An 18,020-nucleotide genomic window follows, 5' to 3' on the forward strand; every position below is an offset into this window, starting at 1 on the left:
GGTTCCTGACTCCAGGATAATTTTTCTAATGACACAAGATTTATTTCCCAAAATTTTGTTACTGCTTTAGCATTTGTTGTTCCAAGCATTTGTTGTTGTTGTTCCAATGGACTCTTTATTTTATGAAATGGTAATCCAGCTCTACTTTCAGCAAAACCCCATCCAAATAGCTGAAAATGTGAAATAGTTACTTTTACACTTTCCAAAAGGAAACTGCTGTGGCTAAATAGGAAAGAATGTGTTAGAGATTTTGAACTGTTTTAAATGCAAAATAAAGTAAAGGTGATGGCTGACTCCTTCCTCTTCCTCCGTCCCTATTTCCCATGGTTTAGTTTTTTCCTTTCCCTTGCCTGGAATGAGAAAATTTGGCTTCTTGTTTCTCTTGAGAATAGCCTGTTGGGCTATGTAGGGTTTATGGCTGAGAGTATATCAGTCTTTTGTTTTTAAACTCATTACTGGAAACTGGGAGATTATCCTGGGGAAGGATGTGTACGTGCTTTTCCTTGCTTGCTGCCCCGAACATCTGCTGTTGGCTGCTCCTGCTAGAGGATATCAGGTTAAATGCAGTGCTGATCTGATCCAGTATGGCTGTTTTTCTATTCCTTCACAAATAATTAATTATTTTCTGGGTCACAAAGAAAAAGACACTGGTGTGAGGACACTTGCATAAGATAAAGAGCCAGACTTCTGCTGGAAGTTTGGCACAAAAGATGTTTAATGAACCACTAGAGCGTGGGGACTCTCCACTTATGCTGCTCCTGCCCTGGTTTTCCCCGTACCCTTTGGCTCTGTAAAAGGTGCCAAAATCATCTCTGGGATGTTCAGTTTCTGAGTTTCTGTCTTCCTGCCTTTTTTGCTCCCTCAGTTAAATATGCTAATAATAGAACAGTTGTTTCTTCTCTCTCCACTGAAAAGGCAAATAAAACACTCATCTTTTATGTCAGCCATCTATATTGCACAGATCTATTTAGACAATATAGATTTGGGGATTGATACCAATCTTTTTATTTTCTAAGGTTTTTTTGGGGGGAAGCAGCACAAATAAATGTTTGAAAATTGCAAATCCTGGTAGGCTTAAATCTTTCTAGGCAATGTGAAACAGACTTAAGCAGAACTACTACTACTACTATTATTATTAATTAGAATGAAGCATACAGAGTAGAATGTAGAATAACATTTCATGATGTTGCAGTAATCTCAGACTGATTTCTTCATGGTAAGATGGATTTGGTTCTAATTAGTTGACACATTTTACTGTTCCAAGTAAAAACTTTTGAAGCGGTGAAAATGGAAATTGGCCTTTGGCAAGTGAAACTGGACCTTGTTCCTACATGTGGAAAAAAGCTTTGCTACTTATCCCTGGTAGCTTGAGTCCTCTGTGCTGTGTTCCTTTGAAAATCTACATTTGATTGTGATATGCTTGTTCCTCTCCCTAGTATACTTCTGACTGAAAAGTAATTTACCTTAAAAATGGTATCATCAGATTGCCATCAGAATCACATGAAAGTAAATGAACAAAAGACATAAATACTGTATTTGGAAAAAAGCTTGCACAGACAAGGACACACAAGAAGGTCACTGCGAGTTTGTGTTTCAGTTCACGTGCATAACACCACTTCCACAATAGTGTGACTTCTCTTATGTACTGTAGAGAATTCCCACCCCCCTTAAGTCAAAGCTATATTTACTGTTTTTAACAATAGAGCAGTCTGAGTGCTCATCAGTAGAAGCTGAGCAGGGCTATGAAAACTATTTATAGGCTTCATAGTCTCAGTTGTGCTGAAACAAATGCTAAAATAAGCAATCTTACCAGTCTTACAAAAGAGGTTTTTGAGGCAAAACTAGAAGCATTGCCTGAGAGGACAAACTGATCCCACCATGTGAAATACATGGTCACTTTTCTTCTTGTTCAGGAGTTTACTGGGCATTTTTAAGTGAATAAAAAGAAATGCTAGTATATGGAACATCCAAAGCCATTTAAAAATGTCCTGCTCATGAAACTACTGGGACTGCACCAAGAAGTTGAATTAGGGTGCATTTTGGTGCATGTGTGTGCATTGGTATAGTATGTGTATATTTATGAAACAAGCAGAAGTTTAGAAATGTGAACTGTAGTGAAGCTACTGAACTGATTTCTCAGTGCTAAGATGTGGACAAAGAAAAGAACAAGGAAATATGAAGAACAACGCTAAAGACAAGGAGCTGACATTTTCCAGTTTTATCCTGAAATTGCTGCTTTGAAACACTAGATGTGAATAAACACCAATACTGTTCAATTAAACAAAGGCAAAGTCTTCCTCTCTAGTTTTTGGTCTGCAATGAAGAGTGAAATACAGTATTAAAGATGCAAAGCTTTTCAGTATTTTGTCCATTCGTTGTAGGCGCACATAGGTGCTCTTAAATGTCACACACTATGAGAAGATTGCACCAGGAAAGGGAGCAGCAAGTTTAGTTATATTGCTACAGTTGGAAACATAGTAATTGTATTTAATAAATGTATCCAGGTCCCTCTTCAAAAGGCTAGATATTTGTTTTCCTTTGTTTCCCATTTGGAAAGCTTTTCAGACTGATTTTCTTCCCCCCCAATTTCTACTAGTGGTTTGTTAAAGTTCAGGTACAGCTTTGCACTGACACAGCTGAAAAGACAGGCAGGGAATGAAGAGAGGACCCAAGAAAGCCTGACAAGTACAGTTTCAACACATTAAGGTTTTAGGTTTTGCTTGTTATGTTATCCTTGGTACTGTCATGGGGTATTTTCCCCCTTATCCTTTGTTTTTAGTTTTTATGTGGACCAGCTGTCTGAAATGGGTTGATGCTTGAGTTGTCACTGGTGTATTAGGGACATTAGCTGCCATTTCTGTTGGACTCTGTTTGTGCTGTGCCTTGTGGATTTGTTCCTCTGCTGCCTGATCCTGGTGAAAGTGGAAGTTGGTTGAGAGACATTTCAAACTAAAATGATGACTTTAGTTAAGGAAGTGGATTTGAGGTTTTTTTCCTTGCTGGGAGTTTGTGCTTTCTCACTGAGGCAGTCTTGGGACAGAGGATTTTATGAATCCATAGATCTGTCTGGATCCCTGACCACAGTAATACAATTAATCCCATGCATGTATCCTTCTGACATTTCTCTTCCTTAAGAATTATCTCCCCCAAACTAAGGTGCAGAGATTTAAATTTTCTCAGCTGTACACACAAATCTAAGACATGGCTGAAAATTGATTATGTAAGTTTTAAGTCTCTGGCTGTCAGCCTTCTCTTTGGACTGTTGCTCATATTCCTTTAAGTTGGAGACATTCCTTTCACTTGTACTCCAAGAGGGTGACAGCTCTTTGATGCAGTCATCAGTGCAATAATTTCTCTGTATTCAGCTGATTGGAGGGTGCTTTTCTGAGGTTATTTTTAGAAATCACCAAATATACAATGAGGGAATTCACTTCATGTACTCCCATCCAAACAGATGACTAATCTACCCTTGGAGATCACACTAGATACAAACTTGTTGTACTAGATGGAATTCAAATTGCTGAAGAGGAATTCAAATTGCTGAACAGATCTGGCATGGCTTTTATGGGCTTGCTCAGATTATTTTATTTTCCCCTTCCTCTGTACTTCAGAATTCCAGGTGAAAAGGCCTGTGCACTTCTCCTGCTGACATGTTTCAGATGTGAACTGTGAAGATGCTGGAGGTAAAGCCTCCAATGGATAAAGCAGTACCATGATGCTGTGAACATTAATGTTAAGGCATGGGTGGAATTGCTTGTGTTCCACGGAATGCTGTGATGATTTTGTTCATCTATTTGTGGTCTAAATAGATTCAGTTTAAGAATACTCCCAGAATCAGGGGGCTTAATATTTCTTTGTGCATTCACTGTGTTAAAATAATTGGAACGACTCCTAAGGGTTGACTTTTCTGCATAAAACAATGGTAGGTCAGATGTGCAGCTGCTGCAATTCATTGAAATGTTTTGAGTGAAAACTGGAATTAATTTAGTGGGTTTTCTTTGCTCTATCATGTATCATGCCAAACAGCTCTTGGAATAATACAATTTGTAGTGTTCAGTATTGTTTTTCAGTGGGGTCTAGAGATACCCCATGTCTGGAACATATATTATCTTCAAGTTTCACAACTTTTTTAAAAAATTAATTTGCGTAACTGTAGTTCTGCTTCTCCCTTCTGGAACAATTCTACATTTTTGAGTCTGCTCATATTTCACTTCAGTAAGCAAAATGATTACCTGCTTTTACTTCTTTCTTTGAAACAAATTGATTATAAGTGTTTGAGCATTCTGGGCAAGATTTAAACTTGAATTTTATATAGTGTTGGAGAAAGCTTAGCCTAGTGTTAAACTGTGTGAAAGATATTTGAGAGATATGCAATTTATTTTGCTCAGCATAGCAGTTAGAAAGTTCATATAGTTGAGAAAGCAATTAACTGAATTATCCAGGAAAACTGAAATTAAATTCCATTTTCAATATTCTGCCTAAGGAAGTGATATAACTCATTTCTTCAGCAACATCAGAATATACAATAGGTGAAAACTGTTTTAAGCTTCTTTAATAATTTAGCATGGAAAGATGATACTGTGTAAATTGTTTCCTGCAGAGTTTAGATGATGCTGGTCCCCAGCCAAAGATGGAGGAAGTGTTTTTTCAGGCAAGGGGACAGAATAGGTTGTATGGGTGGGGGTGGAAGCAAATAGCAAGTAATTTATTAATTATGGAAATGAAGGTAACTATGTAATAGTTGTAAGTACAGCAGGTTTCCAGGGCAGGAGTTTGCCAAAGGACAATCCACTATTATGTTTTTCTCTTTTTTTAGGCTCTGGATGTTGACCGAACTGTTCTCTATAAAATGAAGAAATCTGTCAAAGCCATAAACTTATCTGGTCTGGGTAAGTACATAATTCCTATTAGTTTATGTTGGTGAAATTTGAAGATTTAAACAGTCAGATGCCGTACTGAATCAGAAAGAGTTGTAGGGGTAACTCTGGGAAGAGAAATATGTGCATTTGAAATGGCAGTCTTGAACTAGCTGTTTGATCATGACCTCAGTAAGGATGAGGTGTTGTGGGGCAGCTAAACCTCTCCTGCTGCCCTACTGGTACCACGTGGTGAAGCTGTGCTCTCCTCTTTCCTCTGGGTGTGGGCTCCCTGCTCCTTCTGTCACGCCTGCTGCTCTGCAGATCCCTGGATGAGTTTTTAAGCTGGTATAAAGCTGCATATGCAGTGAGATCAACTTAATTGGGATTAGATGAGCACCTGAAGTGGTAGGGCCATGTGTATGTATCATCAAGAGGGGAGGGTGTGGGGGGTGGAATTACTCTTTGGCAGCAATAAGGAGCTACATTGGCTCTACTTTGTGAAACCTCAGTCTCCCTGGTGGTTTCCACTTATGCATGTTGAGAATTTCATGACAAGAGGGAGCTGATGAGCTGCAACTTTTTATTGTCATCATGTAAAAAATCAGATATTTTTCATACAATGCTGTATAATATATAAAGAGCTATTGCTGCATGCATTTTTAAATGTATGCCATTCTCTTAGAATTGTGTATGTTTATCTTCTTTGAAAAAAATAACTGAAGCTTTTGTTTTTATGGATCAGCAGCATTTTGTGAATAAGAAACAGCATTTGTTTTTGTGGATAAGAAACGGCATTTGGTTGGCTTTTGTTCTCAGTGTGCTGTTCATAGCAATTAGAGCTAACAAAACCTATATTAAAAATGTAAAATAGATAGGCCTGTCAACCTTGGAAAGCCACCAATACCTGACAGAACTTGTGGCCGTGTTGGTGCTCAGACAAGGTTAGAACAAGAACTGCTGTTGTGGTGTAATTCATCTCCAGTAATTGAAAGGAAGTTCCTTGTCCAATGTAATAAAGCTGTTATCTTTGGATTGTGGAGGGTTCAGTTGAAGATTTATCAGGAGCTGTTTCATTGATTTGGCATCCTTTCTTCTTTCTCTTGCTTGGCTGGGTTTTTTTGGCTGTTGAGTTTTTTTAACATTTTATTCTAGAGTGCTAGGCTATGCCTCACAATCAGAGTACCTGTTAGAACATTGTAGCAAATCACTAGTCTTTGCATAAAATCAGTACCTTGCCCATGTTTTAAATTTGTGTTTCCCACCCAGTCTTGGCAAGAAAGGTTTAGAGCTTTTGTCTTCCACCGGCAGAAACATCACTAACCAAGCCACTTGTCAGCCCTTGGGGTTTCTTTTAACAGAACAAACCCCATGGTCCTACACTCAGAAAAGTGACTGGATTTTTACTGTAGGTTCCCTAAATAGTTAATAATGTTATAAGAAAATAATGTTTTGTCTTTCTTTTTTAATGTGAGTTTAGAAACCGTTATTAAGGATTACATAGTGACTCTCAATTTGTACATAGCTTGGGTTCTTACTTAAAGAAAGCCTCTAAACCCTCAAAACTGGATCAAGTTTCTTTTTTTGATTTCTTACCTTTTGTTTGTAGAGAAACTTTTAAAATTTGTCAGGAAAACACCATAGGACAGGTAGAATGTTTTGGAGGGTTCCATCAGAAAAGTAGATTTTTGTGTTCTTCAGAAGCACTTTGGGGGTAGTAGCTCAGTTAATAGTACTGCTGCAATAAACTACCATCAGCATTCTGGGCAATGTCTCAGAATCCAGAAGAGCAGCCCCCAGGATGCTGGGGAATAGAAGCCTCCTGGGGATGCCATGTGGAATGGGTGCCATGCTTGTTTCCTAGGTAAAAATTCAGCATGGCTCAGCTACTGATGGCACATCTAACCATAACACTTAATGGTAGCAGCCTTTTCACCTTGCTTTCATGCAGGGCTTTCTCTTTTTGCTGCAGGAAGTGTGGCCTGAGCTCTTCTCTCACCTGGGTTCATGTAAACTAAGCTGGGTGCAGGAAGCAGCAAAAATGCAGAAAGCAGTGTGGAAATAATTCACTTTACTGGGTAGATGTGAGATCTAAAGGAGCTGTGACCTGCCACATCCTCGTTTTTGCTGTCTGTGCCAGTTCTCTGAAAGCTTGTTCAGGTGTATATATGTCACACAATAGAATTAGTTGAACATCCTTACTTTATCCTGCAGCAAAAATTTTGCCAAGTGCTCAGCCCTTGCTGTTGATGCTGAGGAAAATAAGTAACTTTCAGTGCTAGCCCTCAGTTTTAAAATTTAATAGCTATCTGCAAACTATCTGTAACAGGCTGCAAATTTAAGTGCTCAAGTTAAAAACTTGCAGAATGAATGCTGTTTGTGTAATTCCCATTCTGCATGTACATGATGTCTGTCTTTAATTCCATAGTGTTATACCACTACTGCACAGGGTTTTAGTTTCATATACTGGAAATTAGAGAAAATTTGTAGCTGCTTGAGAAACAAATACCTTGAATGGCATTCCAGACAGGATGCATGAACAGAGGTTTGTTTTTAGTCTGGAGCATGATAATTGAAGAGGTTATATAACCAATTCACTGAAATTTGGGAAAGGACATTGTATCAAAAATACTTTGGATATTAAACATGTTTATGCGTAAAAATGGGCTTGAAATGAAACTGAATCATTGCTTGTTTAAACAGATTAATCCTCTCTAAATAATCTTCAGGGTTTATGCTAGTCTCATGTAATGACCAAGACAGTCTTTGTCCTTATTAATGCATAATTGTTTTCTAGGGTGGGGAGGTTTTTCTTTTCCCTGACTTGCTTTGAAGCTTTAGAAAATGTCTACAGCTAGAATAAGAAATAGGCAATGTTAGCTTTCTCAGGTGGCAACTTGGTGTGCTTTGTCCACATGCTCAAGCATGACATGGTCACTAAATTTGAGTTCAGAAAAACTTGTTTCTGTTTTATTCCATGGGTCAAGTTGACTTTTGACAAAGGGACTTTTTATGCCTCTCTATATAGGCAAGTAACCTGGTGACCTAGGAGTAAATCACTTGGGCAGAGTAGTTAAGACTCTCAGATTTCCTTTATATTAGAAATTATTTTATGCCTAGATTTCCTCTCATGCCCTGGGCTGAATAACCCCCCAACCTGTGCAGCTCAAAGCTTTCTGAACATTGATGTTAGATGTGTGCTGCATGAATTGTCCTGGTGTAGCCCAGGACCACTGGATAATTTCTAGGGCAGAGCTTCTGGTTTTGTTGTCTCAGAAAGAAGTCTGGTTGTCATGAAGCAGAACTGCTTTCAGAACTGAACTGGCCTGTGGTAAATGCAGATTTCTAGGCTTTGTTTCAAATCCCCACTGCTGCCCTGAATTGGAGAACTAACATAGATATTGTTTTGTCCTCATCTGTAACATGCTTTATAGTCCTTTTTCCTAGGATATATGACCCAAGGATATTTGATCTACTGCCTTCTGTTGTAGAGATCCAAGACTCTGCCAGCACACTTTAGCTCCTCTGCTTCTTTTTCTGCACACAGTAAAGCATAATAGCACACAATTAAAATAAGAAAGTGTTAATAAAAGACTAAAATCTGAAAGTTCATTATAGGAGTTGGGAGTTGTTATGAGGTCTGTGCTATAGTGCAGAAATATGGGTCATTCTAGGGTGTCAGATGTTTGTCTTGTCTTGGCACATTGTCATTTGTACATGTGGATAGGTACATGCAAACTGGAATTAGTGAGATATGTTATACTTCTGGCATATCAGTGTTAAAGTGTGAATAATGGCTGGTTTTTGTATCAAGTAAACATTTTTAGCAATAACTCTGGAAAGCTTTTTTTTTAAAAAAACCCCATAAATTGTGATTTCAATAACCTTTTATCTGCTGATGATATCTTCATGTTTTGCTCTTTTTGAAGCTCATGTGGAAAATGAAGAACAGTATACACAAGCACTGGAGAAGTTTGGTGGCAACTGTGTTTGCAGGGATGACCCAGATTTGGGAACAGCGTTTTTAAAATTTTCTGTGTTTACAAAGGAATTAACTGCACTCTTCAAAAATTTGGTAAGAATTACTTAAGAAAAACATGTTGGGATTTTAAAGCCAAAAGCTGTATTTTGGTATTATAACAGCTCTTCGTATTGAAGACAATTTGTGTTTTAGCAACCACTGTTCTTACAAAATTTTCAGCTTATGAAAATATCTCATGTCCTAGGTTTTCCCTTTGCAGAAGTCAAAACTCAACACAAACGAAAGAAACCAGAAAAGAAACCACCACAACATAAAAACACAACAAACCCCCCTCTTCCAACACTTCTCACATCTAAAAGCTTCCCACAATAAAGTAGTTATAACATGCATTATAAAACACACATCTCAATTTGCTTTAAAATGTGAAACCAGCAAAACTCAATTTGATTTACTGTGTGATCACGGTGTTTTACTTTACTTTTTCCCACTTTCCATTTGTATTTGTAAAGGGAGATTTTAGTGGCCCTGGAAGAGAGCATTTTTACTTCTCAGGGAAATGAGTCAGGGAAACAAAATCAAGCAAAATGCTAAAACAACAGTAGCATCCATTGGGGACCAATCCTACAGCTGAAGCCAGTAAGTCTTAAAAGCCTCTTTGGTGAGCCAAATGGGATGGAGCCAAATGGAAGAACAGGATTTTTCATTATAAATGGTGAATTTTCAGCCTCAATTTCACATTAATCAGAGGGTGCAAAAAGGGCAGATTCTGATTACATCCCAGGAGGTAGAGCTATCCCATATCTTAAGTACCAAATTTACTTGAATTCACAGAACTCTTATACCAGGGGCTAGGAAGGGGAAATGACCCAGATTCCCAGGAGCATTTAAAAGTCTGTGTCTGCTGAAATCAATGGCATGAAGGCACATCAAATGCTTTTGTGAGTCTAGACCAAATGTCTGTAGTTTGCAGCCAGCTGGTCATAATCACTTCTTTAGGGAATGTTTCCAGCTGATAGGATTTAGGGCAGTGCCATTCACTCCTGATGCTGTCCTGTCTTTTTATCCAATCATAGTATTGATGAATACAGCCACAAATGTATTTATCTGCCATGAAATGTATTGCATATTGGTTATATTGATTTGAACTCCTTTGGATGTACAAATACTATCTGAGATGATGTATCAGAAGAGGCATCCTGATTCAGTGGGAGTCAGTTATCCCAAGTCTCTCATACAGAGGCAGGCAGCTCCTATGGAAAGGAAAATTGAATGGACCTTCTAATTGATACCTTCTGTTGACTAAAATCCCCTCTCTATCATATATTAATTGCAGTATGATGAATTCATTAGGCAAATGGATCTGGGAAATGTGATATTGAAGTGGTTTTAAAAAGCAATCTGCTAAAAGCTACACCCCCTCCCCAGAAAAATCTTTCAATGTATTACATTTCAAGAATACTTCTGAAGGCTAGAAGGTGTTGTTTTTTTACCAAAAATCTTAGCTATTTGTTCTCTTAAGACCAGAAACTACTATCTTTGCAAAATGTTTCTGACAAGTATAAATTTTCTTCCATGCTTTGGAAAGGAAAAATAACCAAAATATGTATCTATGGGATGTTAGAATGGATGTTTTTGTTACCTTTTGTTATTTACCTATAAGTGTTTTGTGTGTCTTCTCCAAGGAATATTTGTAGTTCTTTTTGCTGTGTACTGTTTTTGTTAGTAACAGTTATGTCCTTTTGCTTCAGTTTGTGTGTATAAGAAGAGGCTATGTCATAAGAGAGTAGCTAAGTCTGTAGTTTTTCCTCAGTTTGTGGTTCTTATTTTCTCTGTTTTTGAAAGGAAGAGTAATTTTGCATAGGCATGAATATAATTTCTTTTTTTTAATGTTGCAGTAGCACAGGCACCTTCTCTCTTTATCACTGTCTGGTGAAGAGCAGATCTCTGTAAAGTTCTGCTCCTTCCTGATATGCCTCATATTGTTGGGGTTTGAAGCTTTTTGTTTTTTCTTGACTAGCAAAGGAGACCTAAAGGTCCTTGAATTTGGTGTCTCAATGAGCAAATAGTTTCCTCCAGAAAGAAATGCATATGAAAAAAAGATATGAACTTCATTATTGCTTGTAAATGCCATATTTATGAAAAAGAAATCTAGAATAATGAAAAATTATAGCCTTATATAGCTTTGCCTATTAGAAGTCAATGCCACTAGAAAAAATTTTTAGTAACTGATCACTTTGAAAATCTGTTCATAAATTCAGTGTTTGAGGTCTAGTTTTCTAGAAGGTTAAGAGGGTATTGACCAGTATAAAAATTTCTGTACAGGAATTGGAAATAATTTGGGGTGTATTTTGTTAAAGTCATAGCCATATGTGCATTCTCAAAATGAGGTGATGTATCCAACTCTGAATGCTTTCAAAATAATGATATTAAAAACAGTCCTCTCCTTTGGTGTTTCCTTGTAGCACTCCACATGTTTTGGTTGTAAATATTTTAATGAAAAATGTAGCTGGGGCCATGCAACCTGCTACTGTTGAAAAAACATTCTGAAAGGTACTTTTTAAATAGACCTAGCTCTGGGGCTTCACAGGGTGCTGAATTTCCACAGAAGATTTTAACTGAAGTGGATGGGGAATGTGCAAGGAAGTGAGAGGACATGTTCAGACTGGAACAGATGCCAAAGCTATTAACACTGGCAAAGCTTTAGGGCTACTGTCAAGTTTTGCTTTGTCATATATTTTACTTTTGTTTCTAGAAGCTGATGTGTTCTGTCAGCTCTTGGCCTGCATGGCATTTAGAGCTGTAGCTCTAAAGTCCTTCTGCATACAGATTTTCCTTAGACTTGTCCTTTATAAGGCAGAGGAAAGCTGTTATAAAGTTGTTCTGCTTTAACTGAAGTTTCAGGTGTTTGTTTTCTCTAATAATTTTTAAAGTTTCCCAAAAGACTTTGAAGTTTTTATGGCCTTATGAAGGCATCAGTGTTTTAAAGTTTTTCAATAACAGCTGAAGTGTTTTTGTTTTTAATCCTAAAACCTGTATACTTACTATTCAAGTTAAAGTTTAGGTCTTGAGGTTTTTATAAGTTTCCTATGCTGCTTTTATGTGTGCACTTTCAAATAGTGTATCAAATTAAAAAAACACCCCACCCCAGCCTTTGTAGTTTTTCTTCATTTCTGAAGGGATTTATAAATACATCTTCAAGAAATGAATTTATATTTACTGTGTACAAGATCCTTGTAACCACTCATTTTAGCCATTCTACTTGTTTGCATTATTTTGATCACTTTGTGATACATGCTGTGCAATTATTTTCTCTTGCCAAAGCTCTGATATCAGCTTAAATTTTTTTTTTCAACTTCTGTTTTTTAAGAAGATTGAGCAATCAGTTTGTCTTTTTGGTCCTGAAAGATCTGAAAGTACTAGAGGCCACTTTCAGAAGGAACACACTACATTGTGTGACAAGCACAATATTGCTGTTGATGGCAACCTTGTTACTAATTCCTGATAGACTGCAGCCCCCCGCTAGAGCAGGCAGTGCTCCCAGGTTGGTAAGGTCTGTATGGTACTTGCTTGTAGTGTCAATTATTATTCCTTCTTAAGTGTAGTGCCAAGGGATAAAGGTGTGAGTCTTAATAAAATGTTAGGACAAGGAAAGGCTTGTTGCATTATGTTTGCACTTTAAATATTTTCGCCTTTAAATCCTGTTAAATTTCTACACTGAGAAGAAATAAACTCTGGTTGTGCATTTTTGTCAACACTCCTTGAAAAGGGGTTTGATCTGTGAAGATAAAGTATCTATTTAACAAATACCATTTTCTGTATTTGTTGTTATATTTACTTTTTTCCTTTATTTTTCATTTATATAAATTTAAAGCTAATGAAACAGGCTGCATTGAGAGGAGTGGATCTGATATTTCCACTCTGTGGAAGATAGCTGGAACTAAGAGATTCTATTTTCTATTAATAATCCTTGGAGTTTTAGTTACAGAAAATGGAAGAACAGCAGTGGTATTTTTCTGACCATATGCTCTTGCTTTACTTACTTTTTTTAAATGTAAGAAGAAAGAAAATTTGCTTAACTGTAAAAGGTAACAGCAAAACTGAAGGAATTATCTTTTCTGTATTATGTACTGAACTTGAAAAATTTATGCCCAGAATTTTTTTGGTTTAGACCAAGGTGTTAAAACACAATGTTTGGTGCCTGAACCTTCACAAACATATTTTTGTTTAGAAGGACTCACTGAAGTCCATGAGAAAACCCTACAGGTATACATGTTTGAGATTGGAGTATTATATATGGAGCTTAATGATTTAAGTTGTGCCCTTTCAGTGTTTCACCAGTACACTTGAGGAAAACTTAGCTAAAAGTGTGAGTTAAAAAAGAGTACTCTGTGATTTATACTTGTAGAGATACAAACCAAGATGTAATAATTCCTCCCTAGAAGCATGGGTTCAGCTCAACCTGGAATCAAATCTTGATTTTTTTGCCAAAGGGTATTGATCCAACCAGAGGAAATTCAGAGGACAGTAATAAAACATGATTAGGGCTTCAATAGGTAGGTTTATGAAGGAAGTTTAAAAGAATGTTCACAGATAACTCTGATGGTGGAGGAGGACAATAATAAATTGTGTATAAATGGAATCTCACTCTGAAAATATAAGGTGAAGTGTCCCAGAGAAAGTGATAGAAGCCTACCACTTAGGCTTTTAACCTAGGTTAGAAAATGTGCACTCTGGAGTTCTCCACTGGTAAAGAAGAAGGGCTAGAATAACCCCAAGCCTCTTCCTTCCTTTTCTTTTGCAGTTCTTCATTTTATGCTTTTCAGATTTCCCATGAAGTACTTCCTAATAGAGAAGTTCCCAGTTTGTAGTTTGCATGTTGGTGCTGATTGTGAGGAGTCCATGGTGGCAACACTTGGTATCTTGTGTGAAGGCATTTTTGTAGGCAGCTCCATGTGGGCCCTTAGTGGTGCTCATTTTCCCTGTGGTGGTGGCTGATGTCCCAGCCCAGCCACACCTGTGCTGTGGGGAAAAGGGGGTGAGGACAGGGCAAGGGCAGCACTGTGTCCTTGTGTGTGAAGGGAAGGTACAGTGCAAAGGTGAAAATTTGTGCCACCAGTCTTTGTTACACATTTTTCTGAAGTCTTGGGGGTAGATGCTAAACCTTACAGTTTAGACAAACAATGTCTCATCTGTACCATGCTCATCAGAGCATCTGTGGATGCTCTGATTTCCACTTTCTCCCTGCTGTATTGATTGGCCTTGTCCTACTAAAGCTCATGTCACTAGGAAAATGATTGGAAACTATTAAATCCAATAGCACTTACCTTAAAAAATAGAAAATAACTAATGATTTGTCAGCAGACAGTACTGCCATCACCTGCACACACACAAGCTCACTGATGGTTGAGAAGCCCACAGCCAAGTACAGGGACTGCATCTAAGGTTTAGTAATGGCAATAGAAGACATATCATACTGCTCAGCTGCCTGAATTTTAGTTTAAACTGAAAAAGTTTTAAGTTCTGCATGTTAAGAAAAGTATTTAACTTCTGAAGTATACTGAAAAGGCTTCTTTTCCTTTTTGCTTGGATTTAGCAGACAAAATCTACAGAAGTACTGTGGACACCAGTATACAAAGCTCTTATGGAAAAGAGCATTACATTAAAGTAATCAGGAGGGCTGGCAAACAGTGAATTTAAATGTTTAACCATAGGATCTTCAACCACTTGAACGTCTTTCCCCGTTACAAATGCTGGCTTGCTTGTTGCCTCTACCAGCACTTCTGGCAGCTGTGTGTTTTGTTTATATGTTCTCTACCCTGCCATTTCATCTTCTCTGAGCCCTCTCCAGCTTAGGAAGTTTTAATTTTTTACACTGTCATCTTCTTGGAAACTGTCAGAGGAAAACTGCAAGTGCCAAAGCAGCAAAGTTGGAAGTGGAAACGAGGTCAACTATTTTTTTCCTTTCTTTGTTTTTTAACCATGTGCAATGTGCTAGTGTTCCTCTGAGACAGGATGACATTAATTTCTGTGAAGCTTTCTTGCACCTTTGTATTTTCTTAAAGCATATTTTAAAACATAAAGTAGTCAAAATGTAGAGTCCATTGCATATGTTCTAGCTCCTTGTACTCTGCACACAGAGTAGGAGCTGCACTTATTAGTGCTTCTGTATGCCAAAAATGGGTCTTTATTTTTAGATAGTTCAGCTTATGCTTCTCAATAAAGAAGAGGAAAACATGTAAGATCTTTCATCTGTGTACTGCTTGCTGACTTATAAATATGAGGGAGTATGATTCATCTAACTGGGTTAATAATGACAAGTTCATGCATTATGTATGTTTACTTTTGTTACAAGTAGAATAGGAGCATAGGGAATACAATAGACTGATGGTAATGTACAGGTGATAGCACACAGAAGGAATTAATTTGAATAGGCAAACAGTCTCTAAACTTTTAAAAAGAATGTAGTTTTTCTCTTGTTTTGGGGTTTTTTGTAAGTTGCTTTGGACTCAAGGCCTCATGCTGTGAAATTCTAGCAAATATCCATAACTATTTTGGAGTCTGATTGATGTTTACTCATGAGTATGTTTGGGATAATACTTCAGATGGTTTATTTTTTTATGACTTAAAGAAAAATCAGTTGAGTCTACTGTTGGGATGCTTTATTCTTTATTCCTGTCTACTGAATTTGAAGAGTAGTTGAATAGAGGCTATGAAAGTATTGATCCTTAAGTTAGACATTTGTCTACATCATACTCATAAAATAGACTAACAAAGTAGAAAACTTTGCATGGAAAGGTATCTTGAAAGGGACCTCTTCTCTTTTCCACCTGAATAACCATTCTGGATGTGCACTTGCAGCTTCTAGAAGTCTTGGGGTATTTTATTTAGGTGTTGTGCTGTTTAAACCTTTGCACTTTCCCCCTGTGACATATAATTTTATGACCTTTGGGAATGGTTGTCCTGGTATATGCATGTGGTAGTGCTGCTGAGGACTTAGGAAGTGGATGGTTTCCAGCCCTGCCAGCTAAGCATGTGTACATGTTGCTCATTCCATTTTTACAGGACCAACCCAAATACAGAGCTGAGATATAACTTGTTGATTCTGAAGGGCTGTGGTTGGGTCCTGCAGCTTACTGGGGAGGAGAAAAAGTAGGGTGGAGGAGGGGAAATATGATTTGTGTTAAGAGTTTGAAAGACCAGATTTTCTGTATTTCTTTAGCTTTTCCATGCAGAGACAATCTGTGTAACCTTTACAACTGATGGAGGTTCACTTTGGTGGGTGAGATTTCAAGCAAATGTAGTAAGGTCGTTTCTTTGAGGAGGAGAGGTGGGGACAGTGGGGCTTTGCTGGTTTGTTTTAACAAAAACTGTTACATATCACAGAGTCTGTTCTAGTGAGGCCACCAAGTAACTACAGGGTGATAATATTTTGTATTTTACAATTCTGGGGAGACTGAAGCATCCATAATTGGAATTATTTTTTCCTTGAAATTTTAGTATTCTTGAAGGGGACTTTGATGTCCCTGACATTATTCCTGAGGAAATAAAAGCATTTGTTTTGATACAAAGCTTTTTTCTGTAATTGGAACATTTGAAATCCATCTTCATGTAGGGATTTCAGAGCTTCTTGAAAAAAAAAATCACAATTTAAAAGAACACCATAAAATATCAAAAAAGATGTAACTCATCCAAGGGCAACTTTCATTGAACTGCTGCAAAAGTTATTCTGATTTTTTTTCTCTTTGTTTTATTCAAAAGTATTTTGGGTTTTGCTCTTCAGAGCAACCAATTCTTTTGAATAGTTACAGTTTAAACTCTCTGCCTAGATAATATGGTCCATACCTTGAATGTTTTCCCTGAATCATAAAGGAGTTGATATGCAATCTTTTCCTAGCTGTCTTATTCCTACAATCTTTGTTTTTTTTACTTACTTAAATATTATTATAGAGATATTTAACAAAAATCAATATTATTTTAGCACTGTCTTAATTTGCAATAATTTTTATCTTCTTTAAGAAGTTATTTTCTCTTGAATTACTTGCATACTGAAGCCCTCATTAAAATCCTATTTCAAAGGTTGCATGAGATAAATAAGGCAGATGTATTTCTTTTTAAAAACAAATGGAAAATACTGGAATGGTGGCTGTTTTACAGCATTCTTTGTCTTTATAACTTCTGTCAGAGTAAGATGCCATGTATTGGGAGAGTAGCAAATAGATTTTATGGAATAGGTCTGAGGAAGCTAGAAAGTAAACAAGGTTAATATAAAATATGCTCATGAACTTAAAATTATCTGTGCTAAAAAATTGTATGCTTCTGTTCATAGAATTTAAATGGGGAGATAAGGCAGTGTAAAAATGATTGTTCTTATTTTGCAGACACTGTTGGGTGAGGTATTTATAATCAGCAGTAATTCTGGAGGTTTCCTGCTGGTTTGGGTTATAGTGTTTCCAGAGTCAGTTTAATTAACTTGTGTTGCTTTCATCTTTGGTTACTGGCTGTGCTAATAAACATCTCCCTAAGGCAGGGACAGGAAAATAATATGTAAGATTTCCTTGTGAAACTTTCTGAAATGTGTGTATTAAGACAGTTTACATTCTGTGTCTAAATATATTAACTGATTTGGTGTCATTTTCTTGTTACAGATTCAGAATATGAACAACATCATCACTTTTCCATTGGACAGTTTGCTGAAGGGAGACCTGAAAGGAGTGAAAGGGGTATGGCTTTCCTCCTGTTAATATATAGGATTGTTGTTGGTGCAGTAGATGCATTTAGCAAGTGTATTAATCTTATGTGTTGGAAGGTGTAGGATACTCAAGTAATATATTAGCTCAATAAACTTTGGGGGTTTTGTTTGTTTTTGGGTTTTTTAATGAATCAAGTCATCCTTTCTGTTTGTGGATTCACATACCTCATGTTCTTGAGTGTGTATACAAAACAACATTTGAGAAGCTTTAAAAGCAGGCCTGAGATGCAGGAGATAAGCAGAGAAAGAGGTGTAAGATTCAGATATTTACTTAGTTGAGTTAAGGGTAGTACTATATATTTAAGGATTTTTAGCATTCTAAACTTACCTGGAACTATTAAGAAGCACACATTAGACTGTACGAGCATAGGATTTTTTAAAGAAGCTGAAATCTATTTGTTTATGGCCCAAGGACATTTCCTATTTATAAATA

The 18,020-nt window shown here is 37.1% G+C and overlaps 1 protein-coding gene across 4 annotated transcripts in view; it reads left to right on the forward strand.

Moving 5' to 3' along the window:
- ASAP2 (ArfGAP with SH3 domain, ankyrin repeat and PH domain 2) overlaps positions 1–18,020 on the forward strand; it is an 85,385-nt gene that overhangs the window by 14,071 nt on the left and 53,294 nt on the right. For all 4 annotated transcript variants that reach the window (XM_064707688.1, XM_064707689.1, XM_064707691.1 and 1 more), the window contains exons 2-4: positions 4,817–4,889; positions 8,786–8,931; positions 17,484–17,558. In XM_064707688.1, coding sequence (XP_064563758.1) covers positions 4,817–4,889; positions 8,786–8,931; positions 17,484–17,558 — 294 coding nt within the window. The remainder of the gene's footprint in view (positions 1–4,816; positions 4,890–8,785; positions 8,932–17,483; positions 17,559–18,020) is intronic.

Source organism: Zonotrichia leucophrys, chromosome 3 (genome assembly GCF_028769735.1).
Source record: "Zonotrichia leucophrys gambelii isolate GWCS_2022_RI chromosome 3, RI_Zleu_2.0, whole genome shotgun sequence".
Taxonomy (NCBI): Eukaryota; Metazoa; Chordata; class Aves; order Passeriformes; family Passerellidae; genus Zonotrichia; species Zonotrichia leucophrys.